We start from the raw sequence: 22,215 nt of genomic DNA, 5'->3' as shown, positions 1-22,215 counted from the left end.
TCTTCTGATATTTCCTTTTTGTGCTCCACGAAGACATGCAGTTGTATTTACATTTCAGAATATCCTCTGTCTGGATTCCTGCAGCTCTCAGACCTGCTGTTGTCTCGCTCCTTCACACGTTAGCAACACACAGAGCAGAAATGTTTTTGTTCCTGCGGTGAGCCCGTACCTTGAAGCATTAGCACTGGCTCTGGGAGTGTAGCAAAGACTTAACAGCAGAGCATGTTGACCTCTGCAGTAGTGTCTCTTAAACTCATGCACATGAGCTCCCTGTTTCTCTCTGTCATCCCGCGCTCAATCTGTGCCTGCGGGAAGTGCTTTTCTCCTGTCTCATTACTGGGTATCCATAGCAAAGCACTGCCAGGTGAGGTTCAGGTTCTCCGTGGTGACTCTTGACTCGGAGCAGTGAGTGGAGGGAAGGCGGACGGTGGTGGCAGAATGAATAAGTAAAATTGCGTGAAATGAATTCCTTCTGTTGGTGTATCCTGCCGCGAGGGTTGGAAGAACTTTCCCACTGAGCCCAACAGTCTGGGCCACACTTCAGAGGTGGTGGTGGGGGGTTTGTGAATGCTGCTAACAGCCTCTGGCGTCCTGGAAACACATGAGGGTGACACTGACATAAACAGAGGAATGGGTGAAGCAGTGAAATAGGAACTGATACTAAGTAATGTGGACAAGTGTTTCAGGTTGCCTGACTGGCATTCCTCGAGGAAATATTGTGAGAAAGTTTGCATTTGCGCTGTAATTGAGTGTGAAATTGCAGGTGAGCATGCAGGAGTACCATTCAGTTTACAGACAAGTGGTCTCTAAATGGGCTTTCTACAGATTGATTAAAAAAGTGGAATAGTTCATGTCTTTTCCTTAATTAAAATTTTCTTTTTAATAAGCCTTCAAATGCCAGAAGCTACAGACATTTCTTTACTGCCTGTTAGAAATTAGACAGAGCTGTAATGTCCTCCAGACCAGTCATTCCAAGACGTGATGCGCAAAAGAGCACGCGCATATAAACAAATAGATGTGTACACACACACACACACACACACACACACACACACACACACACACATAGCTTTCTAACTCCAGGTTCTTTCCTCACCTTTGCACGCCTGCAGGGCTGCACAAATGATGCGAAGCGGCTGCTCTGTTTAGATGGCCGCTTTAATTTCTCCAGCTGACGGGTGCTCTTTGTCAACAGGTTATTACAGCTTCCCTAAATTGGTTGGGCTGCACATTTTTCTGTGTGCAGCTAGTGAGGTAGAAAGGTCCATTCAGGTAGAGATAACGTCTGGTGGACAGAATGGGAAGCACCGCCTCGTTTCATCTGTATAAGAAATCGGAGATTAAACTTGCAAAGTGGATTTCTATCAAGAGTACTCCTGAAACCTGAGACTCAGAAATGAACGCATTCCTCACCCTGCTGACCTCTTATCCAAGAAACGGTTTTATTAATTACAGAAGATATTTATTTTTCTATTTGTATACTTTTTAGTTTTAAACTTGAATGACCTTACGGTGAGTCGCATTGCTGCTGCAGCGCCAAGGCTGTGTGTCTTTATCAACTGCCTAATCAGAGCCTCTAGCTTTAGCTGTCATCTCCAATCAGGTTTTGTGGGTTGACAGAGCATCAGATGTGTGATCCCCCCTCTCCTACTGTGCTGCGTGTCTGTTGATCAATGCAAGAGAGGCATTTGGGAGAGGGAGGAGGCAAGGGGTTCGATAACACTGTGTGCGGTGTGTAATCTCATCTGAGAGGCTGTCATATCAGACAGGGCTGCTGCACTGACACGCCACGCTCTCCCAGAGTGGCAAATTAGATTGCTGCAATTAGATTGACGTGTGTACTGCTCAAAGTCTGGAGCCTCTCTAATCATGTCTGGACAGTGTGCATTTTGTGTTTGTTTGTGATTCGATTAATGCGTGCGAAGGTGTGTTGATTGGCTCTTTAGTATTTGACACTTTGATAGTTTATTGGTGTCTCTTTTAAAAGCCATTCATCTCACATTTAAATCCATTTCCTTACTAAAGCATCCAGTGTGTGTGTGTGATGGGCTGTTTCTTTAGGTTCTTTTAAACTCTGCCACCTTAACTGCTCACCACCTCTGACTCACACATTACAGTGTCTCACACTGTGCTCTATGTACAGATACTTTTACCTTACTTTAAACCATAGCTTTTAACAAAAAGGAGTCTAATGTGAGGTTAAGCTTTCTTGTAGCACAGGTGATCATCATCGTCTAACTCACTGGTTCCCGACCTCGGGGTCCTGACCCCCATTACGGGTTGCCAAAGCCTCACAGGAGGTTGCAAGGTGTTCTTGAGTTAAGGGGTGTGAACAAGCGTTTTTGAAGAGTTTACAATAGATCTGTATCTTGTTATTTTTGAAGTTTAGATTATTGTTGAAAGATATAAACTCAAAATAATCTTACAGGATAAGGGCATGGCGAAGATGTGAACACAGTCAGTACACACAGAGCCTTCTCTCTCAGCTACACAGTCCCATCCTGCATTAGAAAACTACACAGTTAAAACAGCCAAAGAGCCAAGTATCAGGAAGAAGTAGAGGTTTAAATGTCAGAAAAGTATACAGGCAATACAGACCAAATTGCTCGTTTTACACAAATCTGCAGTTACTGTGTATACTGTTATTGTTATACACTGAATATAATATGAAATATCCATAAAATACATCTCTTAGTCAGGGTCATCAGTTTATGCAATGATAGAAAAAAGGGGTCCCTTGAGAAAAAAGGTTGGGAAGCCCTGATCTAAATCACCATAATATTTTAAAAAAAAAATAATTGCACAAAACGTTAACACCAAGCAGTGCTCGGCCAGTTTATTTTTTATACAATTTTGGAGGCTTGCCTGAGTCAGTAGAAGAAGCGCTGAATTAAAATCAGCTCTCCTTAAAGCTCACTGCATCAAAATAAATTACAGTACCTCAGAAGTCAATGTGAGAGATTGGTACCATCTCCCTCTGACGAGTAATCATCAGCTGCCTGGTGCAACATGCAGAGACTAAACACTGATGGGCTCTGAAATAAACGATTCCTGCTGTCCATGATTCTAGCCGAAGCCTCTGGCTCAGTCGCCTCTTCCTCATAATGCAACAAATTCATTTTGGCCCCGGCTCTAATGTGCCTTGATCTATCAATTCCCTTTCCCTTCCTTTGTCTTGCAAAGCAAGTGCTATCGCACTGGATGGCACAAAGCGGCATTAGATGCAAGTCTTTTTTTGCGGGGCAGTTTGACTGTGTTATTACCATAATGACCAAAGTGGAGAGACAGAGGGGGGGCATAGAGAGGGGGGTATGTGGGGTGAGACAGAGTGCAATCAGGACTGGTTGCCTCTAATCTTGTCCATGTGGTGCTTCACTGAGTGAAAGGGAGTGTAGTAGTGGTATTTATATGCACAGTACTGGTAGCCATGGCAGCAAGGCCGTCATACAGATGTATCCCCAGAACAAGGAAGGATTCCACTTAAGTTTTTGGACACACAGTACTGACAATATGGACAAACTGTCGTACAAAATGTTCTTTTTTAAATGAACGTTAGCAGTAAATTCAAAATGTGTCTTAACTGAGTCATCAGGTGTGACAGAAAACTAGATAAAAATTAAAAAAAATAAACAGAAATATGAGGTTTTCAGTTGGAGTAGGATTATATTACATGATTTAAAGGTCCAGAAAAAGTTCTAAAAGGACCTTGTGGTCAGATGATTACATGTAACCACTGCAATGTAACCACCTGGCCGGCCATTTGTGCACCTTCAATTGCTTCTACTTTTCTAAAGCGGATTTATTCTTGTGCATCAGCTCTATGCAGCACCTACGCTGTAGTCTATGCAATGTGTAGTTACATATCTTAGGAGTTGTACGTCAGGCTACGCCATAGGTACGGCGTTGATTCAACACAGTATAAATCCGCTTTAGTGTCCAACAAAATTATGGGAGGATTTATATAGTAGAAGACCTTTATGTTAAAGACTCATATCCTTTTTGTTGAACCAGAAATAACCTTGAAATGGCCGTTGCCGAACCCACCAAACTCCATTTAAAAAAACAGTAATTTTATTATCATAAAACACACTTAATTCAAAGTTAACAGACACAAGACAAAACTCACAAAAGCTCTCTTAGTTTGTCTTTGCACTGTCCAAACAATCAACAACTCTGGTTAGTTTGAAATTAACCCTTAGTTCACCCAGCTAGAAGTAAAATAAGTTAGCTCTATACACACTTAAATTACTATTTATTTAGATGTCTGTGAGCTGGGTCTGGTGAGGTTGGTGTTAGCGATTTCTAGGCTGTTTCTGTTTCAAAAAAAAACAATCTTACTCATTAACAAAAAGGTCTATTGCTGTATGAACTCTTTTTATAATGTTGTCAGACACTTGAAATAACAATCTCAGGCTGTCAGTGGCATAACAAGCACTTTTAGTGGATGTAAATTGATGGTGCACAAATGCCCTGAGTGGTTACATTGCAGCCTGTCAGCAGCACTCTGGCTCAATACTTGACCAATTTTGAAAATTGTTGTTCAGTTAGTCACTGAGACACAAAAACATGGGAAAAATAGGGTCTAGATTTTGATGTAGGGGAACTTTAAATTTTTCTTAGTGACACACAAACAAACAGTACGGATGTTTGGGATGTTACAAGTCAGTGTTCCAGCAGCCTGCATCTGGTATATTTTCTGCCAACTCACTGAGCCGTCTTACCTACCTTCATCATCCGCTACTCTTGTCTGGACAGAGGTGGTACATCAATGTCTCACACACAACACAGCTATGCATATTCCTTGAAGCAGGGTCAGCTTACCTTAGCGTTATGATTTACGCAGTGCTACTCAGCAAAACAGACTTCACCAGACAGCTCTGTCTCATGTGCCTGTCACCTGCTCTTCCAGGCCCTCTTTAGATACACCTCTTATTCTGTAGGATTACTCAAGATTGGATATCCTTAAAGGCTGATTGGAGAATGTGAAATGCGTTGGAATTTGTCCAGCGTAAAGAGAACAAATTGTGCAGTCTTGAGTGAAAGCAAGGATTCAGTTGAACAGGTCTAATGAGCCCCACGTATGCACTCTTGTTCTGTGAAGTAACTGGTAGAGCAGTCTTTACAGTGATAATCAGTGGGATTAGTTTCCCCCACTTACATCTTGTAGCAAGGATAGGATAGGATCTGGAAGTAAGGATCTTGTATTTGCAGCTGCAGAAGAAGGTCTTAGTGCGAGTTCCCAGCGATAGTGGCACTGTCATCTTCTGCTTTCTTATCTCTGGATGGATGCCACGCTGTTTTGGGCCCTGCAGTCAGAGATACTTTGGGGTTTGTTGGGATGCCTACAAACACAAGCAGCTGAAATTGTAAATTGACAAATTTGGGTTGAAGCCCAAGTAAACAAGTCTGCATTACTTTGGTGGCATCTCACTTGTAAGGCTGCGCTAAAAGACTTTATGTAATGTTTGTAAAGGATTTTACTTTTTTAATGTTTTTTGGCAAAGATATGTACAAGAGAGATTTAAGAACATGTTACATGCTGAAAATCTAGTCATCCAAGTGCCATCAAAGCTATAGTTGTTAACTTTTTATGAAAATAACTTCCACTGTCACTGCTTCCACACATTGGTACATGAGACAGATAATCTGCAGCTGAAGGAAAACAACCATCAGAGCTGAGAATTGTCTAATGCAACTGTCAGTTATGTCAATCACTGCTCATGAACTGCGGTCAAACTAGGCAAATATGAATCAGGTTTGTGTTTTTGCATTGGCTTTTTCTTGCCTTGAATGTTTCCTGAAACTTATTTTAATGCACTGTTTAGCTGTAAAATGAAAAAGCTTGCTACGACTTGGTGGTGATACTTTGCCTTGGCTCGACTGTCTTTAAAATGGTGGCCAGGTCAGGACTTTCACCCAGGAGACCAGGGGCGCGTTCCGACTCGCATGCTTTTTCTTTTTACTTTTAGTAGGTACTGCAGCTGCCCTTAAAAAGAATGTACTGTTGCATGTGGTATGCACACACATACTACCTTCTCATAACATTACACCCGGAACTTTGACCCTCTTGCTTTTATATCCATCACCTTGGAGATTAACAAACACCACTCACCGAGTTCGCCAGAGACGGAGATCAACTCGGAAAGCTCTGCTGTTGTTACTTTGCAATGTATGTAGTTCAACATTAAAGTTATAACCGTACAGATTGTAGATTTTAACATGTTACCTCTGCATTTCTCTGTTGTCATTTTCATATCTATATCCTACTTTTGTCTGTGATATTTATGATTATTTTGTTTACTTAAACAATTAATATTCCAATTATTACAATTCGACTGGTCATGGGTCACTTGAATGCACTCATCATGCAGTCATCCATCACTGGGCCTTCTGAGAGCTGTCAATCAGCTGTCATTTGTTTGTGGCTCAGTTGATGTGACATATCGTCCTCTGTGCAGAGAATTGTGGGTCAGAATAGCCAGAAAAGCATGCTGGCTTGTATACTGCAAAATTGGCATACTGCATTTGACATACTATGTATTGGGACACACTAAATGTTTTTCTGGCATACTATATCGCATGATAGTACTGGTATTGGAACATGCAGCAGGGTTAGAGTCCCATGTGAAACCAATATTTACACCCAACTATGATCTGATTCTAAACCTGACCATGCTATCTTGGCACCTAAACCTCAGGATAGTAAAATGTGAAACTGAACTAACAAAAACAACCTGAACGAGGTAACGACCATTAAATGGGCTAATAAGAGCCTTTTGATTTCTAACAGTAGGTGTAGCAGGACCCTACTGAGGCTTATAACCACTGATATCTGCCATTTAATGGGCTGAAAACATCCTGATAGGGTCTGTACTATACTGTAAAGGTCAGAAAAATGAATCATTTTTTCCCTAAAGTGTATCTCAGCAAAACCAAATTTCATATTACTGGTTTGGGACTGAATTATTTCCACATTCACAAATTATGTTGTTCATTGCTGCCTGCCATTACGACACACAGAAGTGTTTTCTGGTCTGACGCTGCCATTAACGTGAAAACGCTGTGGTTAGGGTTGTGTCAGGTTTAGCCACAAACACAGATTGTTAAGGTGTTAGGGAAAGTGTGTGGTTTAGGTTAGATTTACTACTTTGTATAGGTAAAGGGTTGTCATGATTACAGTAATAACCGCTTAGTTAGCATTAAGGAGCAATTATGGTCATGGTTACAAGAAGCCAGTGTTTAAATATGCATGATTTAAAGCACATGCAGCTAATCCTCCCTCCTCACTTATTGATTATTCTGGATTCATCTGACATCTGCTCCTCCTTAAGGAGACGAAAGCTCACAGTTACATTCAACCCTTTTCAGAAGACTCCATCTGGATTGATGGACATGACATTTCTTTCACTCTGTTTCTCCCTGCCGTTTTCATGTTCTGCCCGCTAACCCTCCCTAATCCTGCTCCCTCTGAACTCACTTTCTTCCACCCCACTGCTGCTCCGTTGGCGCTCTCCATCAAAAGTCCACTCACCTACAGAGTCATCTCCTTAGTGCGCTTTATCTGCGGTGCTAACTGTGTGTCTTGAATAGCAAACAGCTAGATATCGTTAACATCACACAGAGACATCGGCTTGCTAACCCTGTCTCTCAGGTGCCAGGTAGCATTAGCACTAACAAGATGCTCATTGCCCCGGCGATTGATAATTGGATACTGGCGACTACTAGTAACAGGGCAGTGTGATTAACGCGCATCTCAGCGTCTGCATCTATTAGATTCACTTTGATGATGTTCACAGCGTGACTTACTGACCACATGTTTAATACTTTATTCCTTTGGCTGTTTGTGCCGTGGGTCACAAGCTAAAATGAGATACATAAATATAGCTCTGCTTAAACTGCTGTTTTCCCATGGGTGTATTAAACACTCCATCTCTTAAATCATATTATTCTTATCTGGCTAACTATAGCATCTTTAATGTATTTAGTCAGTGTAATTCACGACGAACATTGGATGGCATTGGATGGCATATATTTTGCATGCACATCACACCGTATATGCTGGTTAACTGAAATTAGAGCAGAAACGTTGCCTCTGAACTTTTCCCATGAGGGATTAAATGAAGGAGTGGCTTATCCTAATACATATATATCAGTGGTGTGAGTGAAAGTGTGTAAGTGTAGAGAAAAAGAGAGCAAGAGACAGCTTGGCTTATAATACCACAACACATAAACAGGCTGCAGTGAGTGATTGATCATGTGGACTCTGGCCGTCTAATGTAACCCTCCCTGACCGACACTGACCGGCCTGTGACAGCCGTGATAAATGAACATCCACCAGGCAATGTCTCACTAATGGCTTTCTGTGTACTCTGCATGTCTACACACACACACACACACACACACACACACACACAGTCTCACTTACACATATCATTCATTTCTGTGTGCACTTATTACTTGCACATTTGTGCACTCGATTCCTACTGTCTAACACTGATGCTTAAAGAACATGTGCATAGACATGGACACTTTGAGCAGCAAGAATGTAACTGAAGCAAGCTCATGTTAAACAGGCTTTAGATAACACATTAATATTGGGTAATTACTGTTTTCTGTCCTTGCTGCCTTCCTCTGAACTTGACCTGACCTGGCCCCAGAATCAGCTAGTAATACATGATTAGTTGATACTGTGCTCAACAAATAAAATTATCAAAACCAATTGACATGCTGTGATCCTGAAGTTCCTCGGGGTTGGGGGCCCCTTGCATAGTGGCCTGCTTTGCCAAATTGGTAATCCAAACTTGCTCTGTGGATGGTTCATAATTATTTATGGTGTGATACTATAACTTTTATTTCCTGTATCTGTCACACATAGCTTTGGTCGGCTGTGAGCCTAGTAAATGTTTATCAAACCCAAGATAATGTAAACATTCTCAGTGGGTCCCTTTGTATTTCCTGTTGCAATATTTGTAGATGCAGTAGCTGACAAGGAGTAAATGAGGACCAAAGCTGTTGCCCTAGCAACAGAATATCACCGAAGAGGTCTATACTCGATGTGAGTAGGGATGTCCCGATCTGATCTCAAAGGCATCAAGGCATTTATAACTGATCTGAATCGGCTATACTGAGCTATGTAGAGCTAGGGCTGGGCAATATAGAGACTGTGTATGGTGTATCAACTGGTTTATATGGATATAGGGTCAAGTTGCATTACATCACGCATACCAGGGTGCATCTCTCCTCTCACACTCCCCGCACAGCTCCGCCCCACTCACTCACTCACTCACAAGTTCTCCAGCAACACTAAGAGAGACACAGAGCTGCTCCTCTGTTTAATCTGTCTGTTATTTAGTCTACAGTGTGACATCGGTCTATATGTTGCACGTGCTACACTAAATCAGTCTGTGAGATGAGTGAAATTATCACTGTTGCACAAGTGCAGTCCGGCATCATCATTCGTGTTGGATGCAGGTGACAGATGTGTTTAGAAAAAGCAGCCACAACACAGACGTTTCATATACAAGACATATATAACGCAGACAAAGTGTCTCTTGCTCCTTCCCTCCCTCTGCCTCTCTGTCAATGCTCTTTGCATAAATAAGATTAATAGCCTAAATAAATAACGAGATTTAAATCATTTTCCAGCACTAGATTGTTTTTTTGCTTTTAACCATAGTGCATGGTGTTTCACCACCCTGTTTTGGGTAGAGACAGACAGCGGTGCAGAGCTTAAGACAACCACCCTCACCACACCACTGCAAGTGTAACAAAAGCCCCATGAGCCAAAAACCAGAGTGATTTACTGATGTAGCGTAATCCGTGCAAAAAGATGTACAGACTACGAAAAACAGACACTCATCAGAATAAAGTTCATTCGGGTGTGCATTACTCAGGCAAGGCTGCACAGAGTCAACAAACACTGAAGAATACTGTACTCTCTTAAAGGGACAGAGAAATACCCTCAAAAGAGCGACAATGGCAGAAAGATTTAAGAGAGGGTTTGTTATTTATACTTTATTTTATAAATGAATAAACAGCTTGGATGTAGGGGAGTTTTTTTATTAATGCATTGCAGAGCTATTCAGTTGTCAAGCATAGGCTCTACGTTGGATTGATTTTAATAACTTTAATGTACTTGAAGTTTGCACTGTGCAGCTGTACTATCTAGGAAAATAGAAGTATAGGATCAGGACTAATTATTGGCAGACACTCAATGTTAAATGATTAGGATCAGGATCAGGGGCAAAAGAACTTGATCAGGACATTCCAAAATGTGATGCGTCATTCTTGCAATGAGATGTGGGTCTTCCCATTCATTAGTATTTGTTCAATCATTATCTGATGCACCTGTCTGTAAAAAATAGTGTGTGTTTATTATTGAGCCTAATAGGCATTAAGTATTCTGCTACATATACTATAGATGACATTGGAATGCATAAGAAGACCTTAAAGCCATGTCAGCATGTGCATGTTTATCAATCTTTAGTAGAACACACCTACTGCCCCGTGCTTCAGTAGATCCCTCAGGGCTCCTTTCATTTGTAGCAAAGGGCTTCAGAAATAAATAGGGTCTCAGACCATGGAAGCTAAAGGAGAACACCATGATGGATTGATCCGCTCCATCTATCCTCAGAGTCAATCAATCATCTTAGCTTTGGTGCTGTTTTCAATAGGAATTTTCCACAGTCGGCTGCTTTCCCTGCAGCCACAGAGAGCTTCCTCTGGGGTTGGATAACCAGAGTGCATCAGATATCTGAATACCCTCCTCTTCTCAGTTGTCACCATCACTATTTGTCATCGAAAAGAGATAAGGCTGCCCAGTAAAGAAACTCATTTCCTTTATAACAGAGCCAAAGCTGAAGTTACATGTGAAAATATGCTTGTGTTTTTTTTCTTCACTTTGTAAGTTAATATGAAGCGAGAAGTCTTCCTGATATGATACACCGTCATACACTACATACAGTAAGTACTAGGACATAGCTTACAGCCTGGGCAGATGGTCCTCTAGAGTTATGTAGACTACATGTGTCTTGCTTCGGGCTAGCACTGCCCTCTCGCTGACGATATGAGGTGAACTGCCAGCAGGCAAACTACAGCAGATGAGCTTTCAAAGGGTGCGGATGTGTGGTAATCTGAATAGGCAAAGCCATGGCCAACCTTGCCAGCATTATAGACTTGGTATGGGGAACTGAAACCAAATAAGAAAAGCTAATGAGAAGACATTATTTTCTAGTAATGTAATATGGCTGTATGAGTGATTTGCAAGGTGCAGAAGGCTTCACGCAGTGTTTCTTCGCCTCTGAGACTAATAATAGTATGGGATTTATGGCTGAAACATATGGCACTCCCGTCTTACAGTCAAACCAAGTCATTGATCCCTGTCCCACGTGTCCTTTGGCATCCTGGTTAACCTCATCATCTAATCCATGAGGCTATGGAGAGTAGGTGAAAGGTGGTGAGAATATTGTTCTCATGGTAATAATGCAAGAGCAGCTACATAATATATACAGTATGGCTTATAGAGTGGATGCTGATTAAGAATGAAAAGCCTTGAGAGGCTGAATAGAGTGCAGTTGTTCATGGAAGCTCGCTAAACAAACCCACTGACACTAAAGAAGTTTGTTCATTCAGAGTTGTTCAAATCACAGCAGACAAGCTGCAGTTCAGCTGTGCACCGTTTGACTATAATGACAACATTTAAGTACGAAGGAATTAGGAAATTTATTGATGAGCTAACAGAAGAGTATTTAACAATCCATGTATTTTTTGATAATTGGTTTTGAGGCATGAGAACAGTTTTTTTTTTTTTTTTTTTAATTTGTTTAAGGCATCAATTAAGCAAACATTTAAGCATTTTTGCCAAACTGATGTTTTGATCAATTAATTATTTGGTCTTTAAAAGCCAGGATTTGCTGTTTTTATTACCTTTTCACTGTTTTGAATTAAATATCATTGGCATTTGGACAAATGGTTAAAAAAAAAAGAAGCAAAGTGAAGATGTCACATTGCGTTTTGGGAGCTTGAGGTTGGCATTTCCCACTATTTTCTGACATTTTATAGACTAAGCAATTAACTGATTAAAGTTAGTTGAGGCTCTACATAATTTTATGCAGTAAAGCAGAATCTGTAAAGAGTTTTTTCGCCCAAAGGTATCATTACAATTTGCATATTTGGTGAGCTTTAATAAAAACTCCTGATAAAAACCAGAGACTTTGATGTGCCAGGTTGCTGCGTGGTTGCGTCAGATCAATCCAGCCGTCTACTGTAAATTACGTTATTCTCAGGGATGAACATAAAGATTTTGCATCACTTCTCATTTAACCAGGTCAGCTTCCACATGTTTTTTTTCTCCAGTAATCTTCAACATGAGCCTGCGAGTTAGAGTCAGTCTATTTAGTCACAGTTTCTCGTTATTAAACTTCCAACCCACAATTTGCCCTTCAACTCTTTTACAGTAATTCATTAAGGGTAATGTTTATTTTTCCTTAGCGCCGAATTGTCTCTGGGAGGTTCAGATACATTTGCATAGTATTTGGTCATATGAGAATGAAAATAGGCCATGCAATCTCTCGTAAGGCCACCAGCCTGGAATAAACACCCTTTAGTGTTTCTCATTTAGTTTGTGAAAAGAAAAGAATAGCCTCAAATGAGATTCATAAAGACAGACATTGAGGCACACTGTGCAACTGTACTCACACACACACAGGTTTTACACACTGAGCTAATGAAGGGAACACATACACTGAGTGTTATCCAGGAGCAGCTGCTAAATGTTTTCTATAATCATTGTGTATCAGTTCTTTTTCTCCCCTCCGGTGGTTGATTCCTGAACGACTTGACTTTCATGTTACAGTACAGTGACTGATGCTTTTTAGTTTGATGCTTTTATCTCGTGGAGAACATGCTTTTCATCTGGGCTATGCAAAGCTGTTTTATTACTATCATTCAGCATCACTGCAGCAATTACAGAAGCTCAGCATGTGAGGGACTTTAATGTTTTACAGTTTTTTTCATCACAGATGCTGTCAAGATACTTTTCAGAACATTAAAGCTTTGGGGTTAAATCTGAGCACTTATCTACCTTCCAAGAACTTACGTAACAGTCACGAAACTAAAGAATTGTCAGCTATTTGTTGTATTCACTACTTTCGTTCTTTTTATAAGTCTGCATAAAACCTCTCCAGTCTGACATATTTGATGTAAACACAAATCTGGTTTTAGCATTATCAAAAGTTTCTACGGAGAAAACACCATCTGGGTCGGTTCTTTCACCACCTCAGGGATTGGTGATTGAAGTACTACGGCTTAGCATCACTGTGATAAACTCTTACAAACAAATACAGCAAAATACATCGTGCTGTTAGCACTTTATCAGTTTGCAGCTTTCACGAAACAGCTAAAAGTCATGTTAAGCAGGTGGGAGTACATGCAGAGGGAGAAAAGTGTTGTAAATGACCTGGGTGTAAAAAACAGGTGGTTACCAGCCAGTCTATGGTAGTTACACAGATGAGTTTCCCCAGGTTTCTTGACAGTCTTTGGCTGCCTGCTGCAGTTTGGCAAGTAATCGACAGTTTCAAAAGTTTAACTTTTATGAACCTTGTGTAACCTGAAATACCCTAAAATAGTAACATTTGTTCCAAACTTCACCATTTAGCCTATTTAAGCAGCTTACAAACAATAGGTGGTTTGTAACAGTGATTCTCAACTGGTCCAGCCTATCCCAGCTGACATTGGGTGAGAGGCAAGGTACATCCTGCACAGGTTGCCAGGTTATCGCAGAGCTAACAAATAGAAACCGACAACCATTCACACTCACATTCACACCTACGGCCAATTTAGAGTCACCAGTTAACCTAACCTGCATGTCTTTGGTCTGTGGGAGGAAGCTGGAGTACCCAGAAAAATCCCAGGCTGACACGGGAAGAACATGCAAACTTGAACCAGGAAGCCTCTTGCTGTGAGGTGACAATGCTAACCACTGCAGCATCGTGCCACCCACACAAATGTCTAATAGAGTGATAAAGTGATGACATTTTATATCCCAAAGGTCAAAGGTCAGCTTTACTGTGACATCATAATTTTCCACTAAAATAATTTTCCAGCCATTATCTATCGCCGTAACTCAGGAACAGAAGGGTAGACATTTGGTCAGATACTAAATTGTTGACTTTAATCTTGGGTGTCCATCTTGAAACTGAGCTGATTGTGTAGATCTTCTGTGCTGCTGGATTGAATATGTGTGAAGCATCCGTGTGTTAGAATATGTAGCTTCTTTGTGGCAACATCCATATTTGAAGAATTCTCAGCTGTCATGGCTACATATGAGCCTGGACAGACATGGATATAAACTGTAACTGCAACTTGACAGGTTGGCAGAGGCATACAACCGCAGGGCGCTTATTCTAGTGGCGTATGAATTGTCCAGAAACCACATGTGCCTAAATGTGATTTCATCATATGTGAAATATGTGTGTTCACATGTTATATTAAAGGTGAAATTGATGTCTTTATATGTGATGTCATGTGAAATATCTGAAAATAACATCTATCTACAGTATGTGAATTTATTGGGTGACAAATCTGAAGTCTGAAATGTTTTTAACAGATGTGATGGAAATGTTTCACATGAGGAGTTATAGTTGTTGACAGTCATTCATTAACACTTAAAATGTCCTTCAGTTTGATTACAGTTACATTATAATGGCTTATAAACCATCTGTATATTTTTTATTTTATTCTAATATTTTTAAATAAAGTGTTACCCATGGAGTTTCTCCCAATGAATGTGTCTCTCTTTGAACAGGCACTAAATCAGTTCTCTTGTGTGTTTTGCAGGTGGCCTGAGAGGAGCCTCTATCATTGACTCTCTGGACACGCTGTATATTATGGGAATGATGGACGAATATAACGATGCCAAAGAGTGGGTGCAGACGAACCTGGACCTGAACTCGGTTAGAAACTCATTTTTCTCGTCTAGTTGACAATTTTATTTCCTATCATTTGCTTCTAACTTCCTTGAAAGCCTCGGTTAGCTCATGGGTAACCACTTCATTAACATAATGAAGTTTTCAGCAGTGGCATTGCGTGCTGGATTGATTTTAAGGTGTGCTATTGTGCTTTAGCACCAACATTGTGTCCACTGAGTTTGACTGTTTTCCAAAGCTCAGGACATTCCAGCAGAAATCAAAAGCTTCCTGTGTGGGCGCCGGCCACGCCGTGTTACCGACTGATGGGATTCTCTGCTCCTCTGAAAGGTTTCTGTGGGGCAGAAAATGTGATAAATAAAAGAAAGAGAGGAGGGGAGGGGTCGAAGGGATGTTTTTTAGGTAGGGAGAAATTGAGGGGGCAAAAAGAGACCATGGCTCTTTCACTGAGTGAGTCCGTAATGACGGGGTCCGGAACAACTGAGCGTTGCCAGTTCTGCTATCATGTTGGGATTGAGTGGAAGCTGGAGAGACTGCCAACCAGGACAGGTTTTTGTGTGGTTTGCTGGCAGCTAACAGTCAAGTGAGAGTTTGTTGGTGGTTTCTGTAAATGAGAGGGGTCATTTCGGAGCCACCCTATGTCACATTTTCCACCAGTTGTAATAAAGTGTGGTTAACGTGATGGCGTGTAATTACACAAAGCTTACAAATTGGACTGTGTCATTATGACTGTCAACGTCATGCTGTAGACGCTAGGCAATAATTACACTAATTCACTGGCTGTTATGATAGGGTGTCACATGGCTCTACTTAAAAAGATTTGTTTGCTGACAAAGTTTGCCTCAATTAGGATTTAAAACAGTTATTTATTTCAGGTAAATTGTTAAGAAAACAATCCTGACTGTATTTGACATGTGTGGCATGTGTGGCATAGTGCACATGGTGCCCCCAGTACATTTGAACAGCACACAATTGTGTGGAAAAGAGATGTTATCAAGCTGACAGTTGTGCACATATTTTTATTTCATATTTATTCCACTGTGGAGTAGCCCTAGTTTATAATTAGGGCTAAAAGACACTAACAGTGTGTTTATGATGTGCTTTTATCTTGTGGAGCTCAGCAACATCTTGGTCACCGCCAGTTTTTAGGCAATAAAGAACCCACAGTTAGCCTTAATTTCACCCACACATCAAAGGAAACCTTCCGTTTTCAGCTACTGCATTTCCTACTCATGACATAAACCAAAGACTGTTTATAAAGATGGATGATGCATCTCCAATCTTCCACTGTACAAAAATGAAGCCAGAATATCCCAAATATGGGCGCTGTTATCTTGCACTTGGGATATCAATTGAGTCTGCAACACTTCGTCTTACCATAACAACAGAAACAGTCCATTTCCACTGACTTCCAGTTCCACATATAGTACTGTCCAAACAGTCGCAGTTTAAATACGTCCTTAATGTTATGAATTGAGTTCTGCTATAATAATTTTTGGTTAGGTTTAGGAAAAACATCGTGGTTTGACTCTAAATAAGTACTTTTGTCACAAACGTAAGGTGATGTTAGTCATGTGACAGACGTCACATACATCACTAGCGTAGTATGCTATACATCCTAGCAAACAATGCTACGTTATTACTAAAGAAGTCAACAATGACTTCAGGCCACAAATGTCAGTCTACTGGGTGAAAGTCCTGTGTTTGTTTGACCCATCCACCAGCCATTCCACCCACTCTATCAGGGCTTCTTCAATCTTTAAACAACATTACGCTTAATTTTTTCCTTTTTCTACTACGTCACCTCACTTCCATCTCTGCACCTAAACTAATAACTAGGGTGCTGCCTTATAATATACATAATGGGTCATAATAAGCTGCTTCTACCATTTGCCCAACTGCACAACTGTCAATGATGTCATCACACCCACTTTTTATAGCATCACCTAACTATTAAAACCAAACCTACCAGAAAGATGAACTCTTAACATACATCAATGTGATAGTAACTACCTAAAATGACAGAAACCATCTCTGGGAGAATCCGATTTGTCGTGAACTTTGATCTTTTAGTTTCGTCCATGTCCCATCTGCTAACATGGAGGGGTGGGGTTTATGACCTATACTACAGCTGGCCACCAGGGGGCGATTGAGATGTTTTGGCTTCACTTTTGGGGAGCTGTCATGTCATCCATCTCTATATACAGTCTACTGCACACACACACACACACACACACACACACACATGCACAGACTTCCACAGATACATATGCATAGTTAGAGGCAGACACTCACACATACACACATAAAGCTTTTCTGTCTCCCTGCGGCCGGTCCATCCCAGTGAATGCAGATTAACTTTGAGATGAGATGTAGTTGTTGGCTGTGGAGGCCCTCTCAGCCTGTGAGTGGAGTCGGCCAGTAATGGCAGCGGCCAACAAACAGCCACACTGTCACCAATCATAAAGACAACAAACACAGATTTAAGCTGCACTTTGTTATGGTTGTGATCTCTGCCACAATCTGTCAACTTCACTCCCTCGTGCCTTCACTGGTCTCTGGGGATCACATCCACCATGCTGCTACTCCCATCTTCTCTGGAACAATTAGACGTGACTTATGAGTGACAATTTAGGTTAATTCCCCAAATGGTTTGATATTTTAAGGGCAAATAATTTATATGTCTGTGTGTGGTGAGGCTGTCTTCTGTCACGCGAAACGTGACTCATGTCAGATTGTTTTATAATCTATTGACGACATCTTTGGTCATATCTGAGTATGAGCTTCTCTCATCTTCTCTGGAAATAAATCAGCCGGTTTCACAGTAATTCATATTTATCCATGCACATTTGTGAATTTGATATGGCAGTTTTTTTTGCCAGCATGGTTAATGGAGTCTTGATTGATGTGTGTAAAACTGGGAGAGACAGGGGGAGATGTGAAGACTTTGTTACACACTGACACACACTCTCTCCTGCACTTCTACTCTGTACAGAGTAGTGATATTTTTTTAGATAGTGAATAACTGGAACACCTCAGAGAGTCTGCAGTATACTCGACAAACATTTATGTGTCACAGGATATCATCATTTTGATACTGAACTACCTTGTGCAGTTTGGACATCTACACGCCTGCTTGGGAACAAAAACATAACTCACTGTCTCTGTATATACAGATTGTCAGATGCACTTGGTAATGGTTCACCAGGCTTGCCAAGAGCCTAAGGAAATTTTCTGATGTCCTGATTTCATCAAAATAACACTTAAGGAAATACATGCAGCATAAGAGCAACTACGAGGGAAATGTAGTACTTGAAGCCAATAGATCTCTCATTATCTAAAGTCAAACTACAACTATTTTTACTTGTTTCCCATCAGAAAGATCATTTTATAGGAGGTGATTATTATAATATAATATAATAATATTCTCAGATGATAATGGGTGAGGTGTTGTACAAGTCAAACTACAAAAAAAGTCAGTAATATCTCTAAATTTGTACTTGGTTCACACAAGAGGTATAAACAACACTTGGTCAACCAAGGCCAACGTCATCATTCTCACCTTTGTCGATTTGAGGCATCTCTGCTTCATGCAGTGTGCTCCACTGAAGCAGAATCAGCAAAAACTTTGGAACAAGAAAAACAATTTTTGGGCCAAAGAAACTTCTCTCAGGGTCTTGGCGAGGTAGGAAAATCTTGCTTGAGTACATGGGTCAGATATTTGTTATAAATCTGGTATTTGTGCCACAGGTCATGTCCCAGGAAGGCAAGGCAGTGTTAGCCAACTTTTTGTCTTATAATATTGTATTGTCCATATTGTCTGTTATATAGAAAGGCACATGTCATTGGATAAGGAAAAAGAAAGATGAATATACATGAACAGGGATCTTCATGCAATGCACATTGTTTTTAATTGCATTACAAAGCCACCAGACACAGTCGCACTGCAAATAATAAGAGCCCCCAAAAAATCTTTCAACCCCTGTGCTCTCACCCAGATGCGCTCTCAGGTACTGAAATTTGGCACTGACTGATTTAACGTGAATGGGCACCCGGTAGTACAAATGTAATTCGATCAGTACTCTTAAAAGTATGAGTTTGATACCCAACTCTAATGCCTAGAGATTCCATTCCCTAGGTTTCAGTCTGTCTCCTCCCACCACATGGCTCAGACATCAGTAGGTGCTCATTGTGATCAGTGTTCACAAAACCTGTTCTTCTTGAATGAAACCAAACACTGCTTCATTCTCCACTTCCATTCTGATTTCAACTAATGAGTTCAGTAAGGCAGGAACAATAGATTTTTAAAACTGTGTGCCAAGTGAAAAAAAAACCTACATTTTTTTGAAATGCATCTTCACCATATGACTTTTAAACAAACAACAAGCTCCTGATGCAGATCCTGACGAGTTGCTCAACAGACCGACTGGCCTGTTCTGGCGACAGAGCCAATTACCAAGGAAAAAAGAAGCTCCAGAATGTTTCCACCAGTGCTAGCTTTTGCCATATTTTCCCACAAGCTGTTGTTGCAAAAAGCTTGAAAAAGTAGTTGGCATTGAATCAGTCAGCTAACATTATGAGTGAGTCTGACATGCTATATGTTGCTCTGTTATGTGGATCCTCTGTCAACAGTTTTGTCAGAGCTGTATGACTTTTCAGATGTGGTGAGATACTTGTCCTCTGGCTGGTCATCAGACTTTATCTCATTTAAGTAAGAGTAATGAAAAGTGATTAATGAGGACTTTAATATTGGATTGTATTCCCTCATGTTGCCTCCCAAATTTTATTACTCCTCTAGACCCCCCTTCCTCCTCCTCCTCCTCCTCCTCCTCATCTACTTTTTCACTCACTATTATTTTAACACTTTCCATATTGGTTAATGTCTGGTTCAGCACTTTTCTCTAATCGTCAGGAAATTTATTAGATTGGGGAGTGATAAAATGGCACAATGGGAACAGATAACACTGATCATTTTACTCAAACCTTTTGTCTTTTAGGGCTTTCATCTACTTTCTTTCATTCTCTTGTGGTTAAAATACACACACATAAGTATGACCAGATTTATCACCGTCTAATAGGTTACAGGGTTATTTTGCACAGATCCAGCCTCAGTGTGTGTTCCCTACGTTTTTGAAATGGAGGTTTTACTGGTTTGAAAGAGGAAAATGGGTTTAAAGTAATAACAGACAGAAGAGAACATCCTCAGAGTAAGAGTACAAAACACACATTACCTGCATTGTTAGAGGTCATGGACCTTTGAGATGACTCACTCCATAGAGGACTTAATCCAGCCACATGCTGTATGAAGGAGGGGAAAACAAGAAATAACAACACAAGGGTACATGTACCGCTGAGACCATTATTTTTATTCCACAACACTACAAACTCCTATTAAGGGCTGCCGCTCTCAAGCCTGTGGTCATTCACTCATGGACGCAGAGATGCAAATGTAATTTATTAGCTAGTCACTCAGCGAGGCTTATTGGTTCATCATAAGAAACATATTGTAAGATGTCGGTGAAGATTCTCAGTCATCCAGGTCATGGTAATCATAAGTGCTATATCGTAGGCAACTGGACTTGCTTGCGTTTTGTAAGATTAAAAAAAAGATTTTGTTCTTTTCAGCAATGTCTGTTCTGCTGAGCACACAGACGCCAGTGATGTAATTGTTAAGTAGCTTGTACAGCTTTTTGTGCTGGAACAATTAGTCAATAATCGATTAGCCAGATTAGAGTTGGCAGCTGTTTTAATGGTTGCTGGAACTGTCATTTATAGATGATGCCAAATATTCACCAGTTCTTTTGGACCTGCCTTTGGGTTCTTGACCTGTTAGACAGAACAAGTAATCTGAGTATTACGACTCTGGAAAATTATGATGGATTATCTATCAAACAGTCAATCATTGATTTGTCACGTGAAGTCATTTTAAATGTATTTTTATTTGTTTATTCAACCTCCATTTAACCAGGAAATCCCATTGAGATTGCAAATCTCTTCTACAAGAGAGACCTGGCCAAGGTAGCAGCCAATCAAAACACATTTGAAATGCAACAAATTCATTGAAACATATGACACAGAAATCCACAATAAAACAATAACTATTCCAACAGTTGTCTGTGGCTCAGAGGTAGAGCGGGTCGTCTTCTAATTGGAAGGTCAGTTCTTCGATCCCTGGCTCCTCCAGTCCATGTGTTGAAGTATCCTTGTGCAAGATACTGAACCCCAGATTGCTCCTAATGGCTGCTCCTGTGTGAGTGTGTTAAAAAATAAGTAGCAGGTGGCACCTTGTGGTAGCCTCGGCGACCAGTGTGTGAATGTGTGTGCAGGACCATTACCATTACCATTTCCATTACAAAACATAATGGCCTCACAAGAAAAAAAAGCACAAGTCTCTGTCACCACAGTCTTTATGATGTCCTTAAACTCATCAATGGATGTAAGTGTTTCTAATTTTAGATCTTTTTGAGGATTGTTCCATGTCCACGGTGCAGAGCAGGAGAATACAGTTTTCCCAATATCTGTTAAAACCTGGGAACATTAAAAAGTAACTACTTGGAGGAGTGTAGCTGGCAACTACCACCTCTGACACACAGAAGGGTGCAGAGTTAGGCTGGAGTTTGCCCAAAATTGCATTATACATAAAAATATACCAGTGCTGTTGTCTGCAAATGGTCAGTGACGTCCAATCCACCAAATCATAAAGAATGCAGTGATGATTAAGTGACTTTGCATTTGTAATAAAATGTAGAAATGCATGGTACACCGAGTCAAGGCTAGGTAAAATGGAGGAATATGCTTGTGTATACGTTATGTGAATCACACAGACTCATACAAGGTACAACTCCAGTAAAATCCTGTCAGCTCCTTGAACTAGTGCATTGTAATTTAGTCTTTTTTTGTGTCTCTTTTTACTTTGTAGGCTGCTGCTTTCATTGTCCATGTCCCCAGTTGGTTCTTGTATTCCAAGGTTTCTAGTTGTGAAATGAATGTGGAATTTAACTGTGGTTTTGGGGACAGTTGCTTCTGTTGTTTTACAAATGAAATCCACCCACAGACTTAGTGAACTCATTGACATCCTCAGTCACATTGACAGTCATGTCCTGGAACGAGCTTTAGACTCTGATCGGCTCCACCCGTGGCATTACTGGGGGCATGTGTCATAGTTTGTTTACAAATCCTGACCTTAACAAGATGGCTGCGTGGTTGTGTGGGCAGCAACTCTGCTCAGTAGCTGCCTGTGAAGGGCGTATAGCAGTGATGTAGAGTGTTTATTCCCCTCGTGGCAAAGGGC

General features: G+C 40.7%; 1 protein-coding gene across 2 annotated transcripts in view; it reads left to right on the top strand.

The window, feature by feature from the left end:
* LOC125892532 (mannosyl-oligosaccharide 1,2-alpha-mannosidase IA) overlaps positions 1-22,215 on the top strand; it is a 254,292-nt gene that overhangs the window by 116,268 nt on the left and 115,809 nt on the right. For both annotated transcript variants that reach the window (XM_049582507.1, XM_049582506.1), the window contains exon 3: positions 14,836-14,951. In XM_049582507.1, the coding sequence (XP_049438464.1) occupies positions 14,836-14,951 (116 nt within the window). The remainder of the gene's footprint in view (positions 1-14,835; positions 14,952-22,215) is intronic.

The sequence above is a fragment of the Epinephelus fuscoguttatus genome, linkage group LG8 (genome assembly GCF_011397635.1).
Source record: "Epinephelus fuscoguttatus linkage group LG8, E.fuscoguttatus.final_Chr_v1".
Lineage (NCBI taxonomy): Eukaryota > Metazoa > Chordata > Actinopteri > Perciformes > Serranidae > Epinephelus > Epinephelus fuscoguttatus.
The sequence above is the reverse complement of the archived record's forward strand: the minus strand, read 5'-3'. Positions and strand labels throughout refer to the sequence as shown.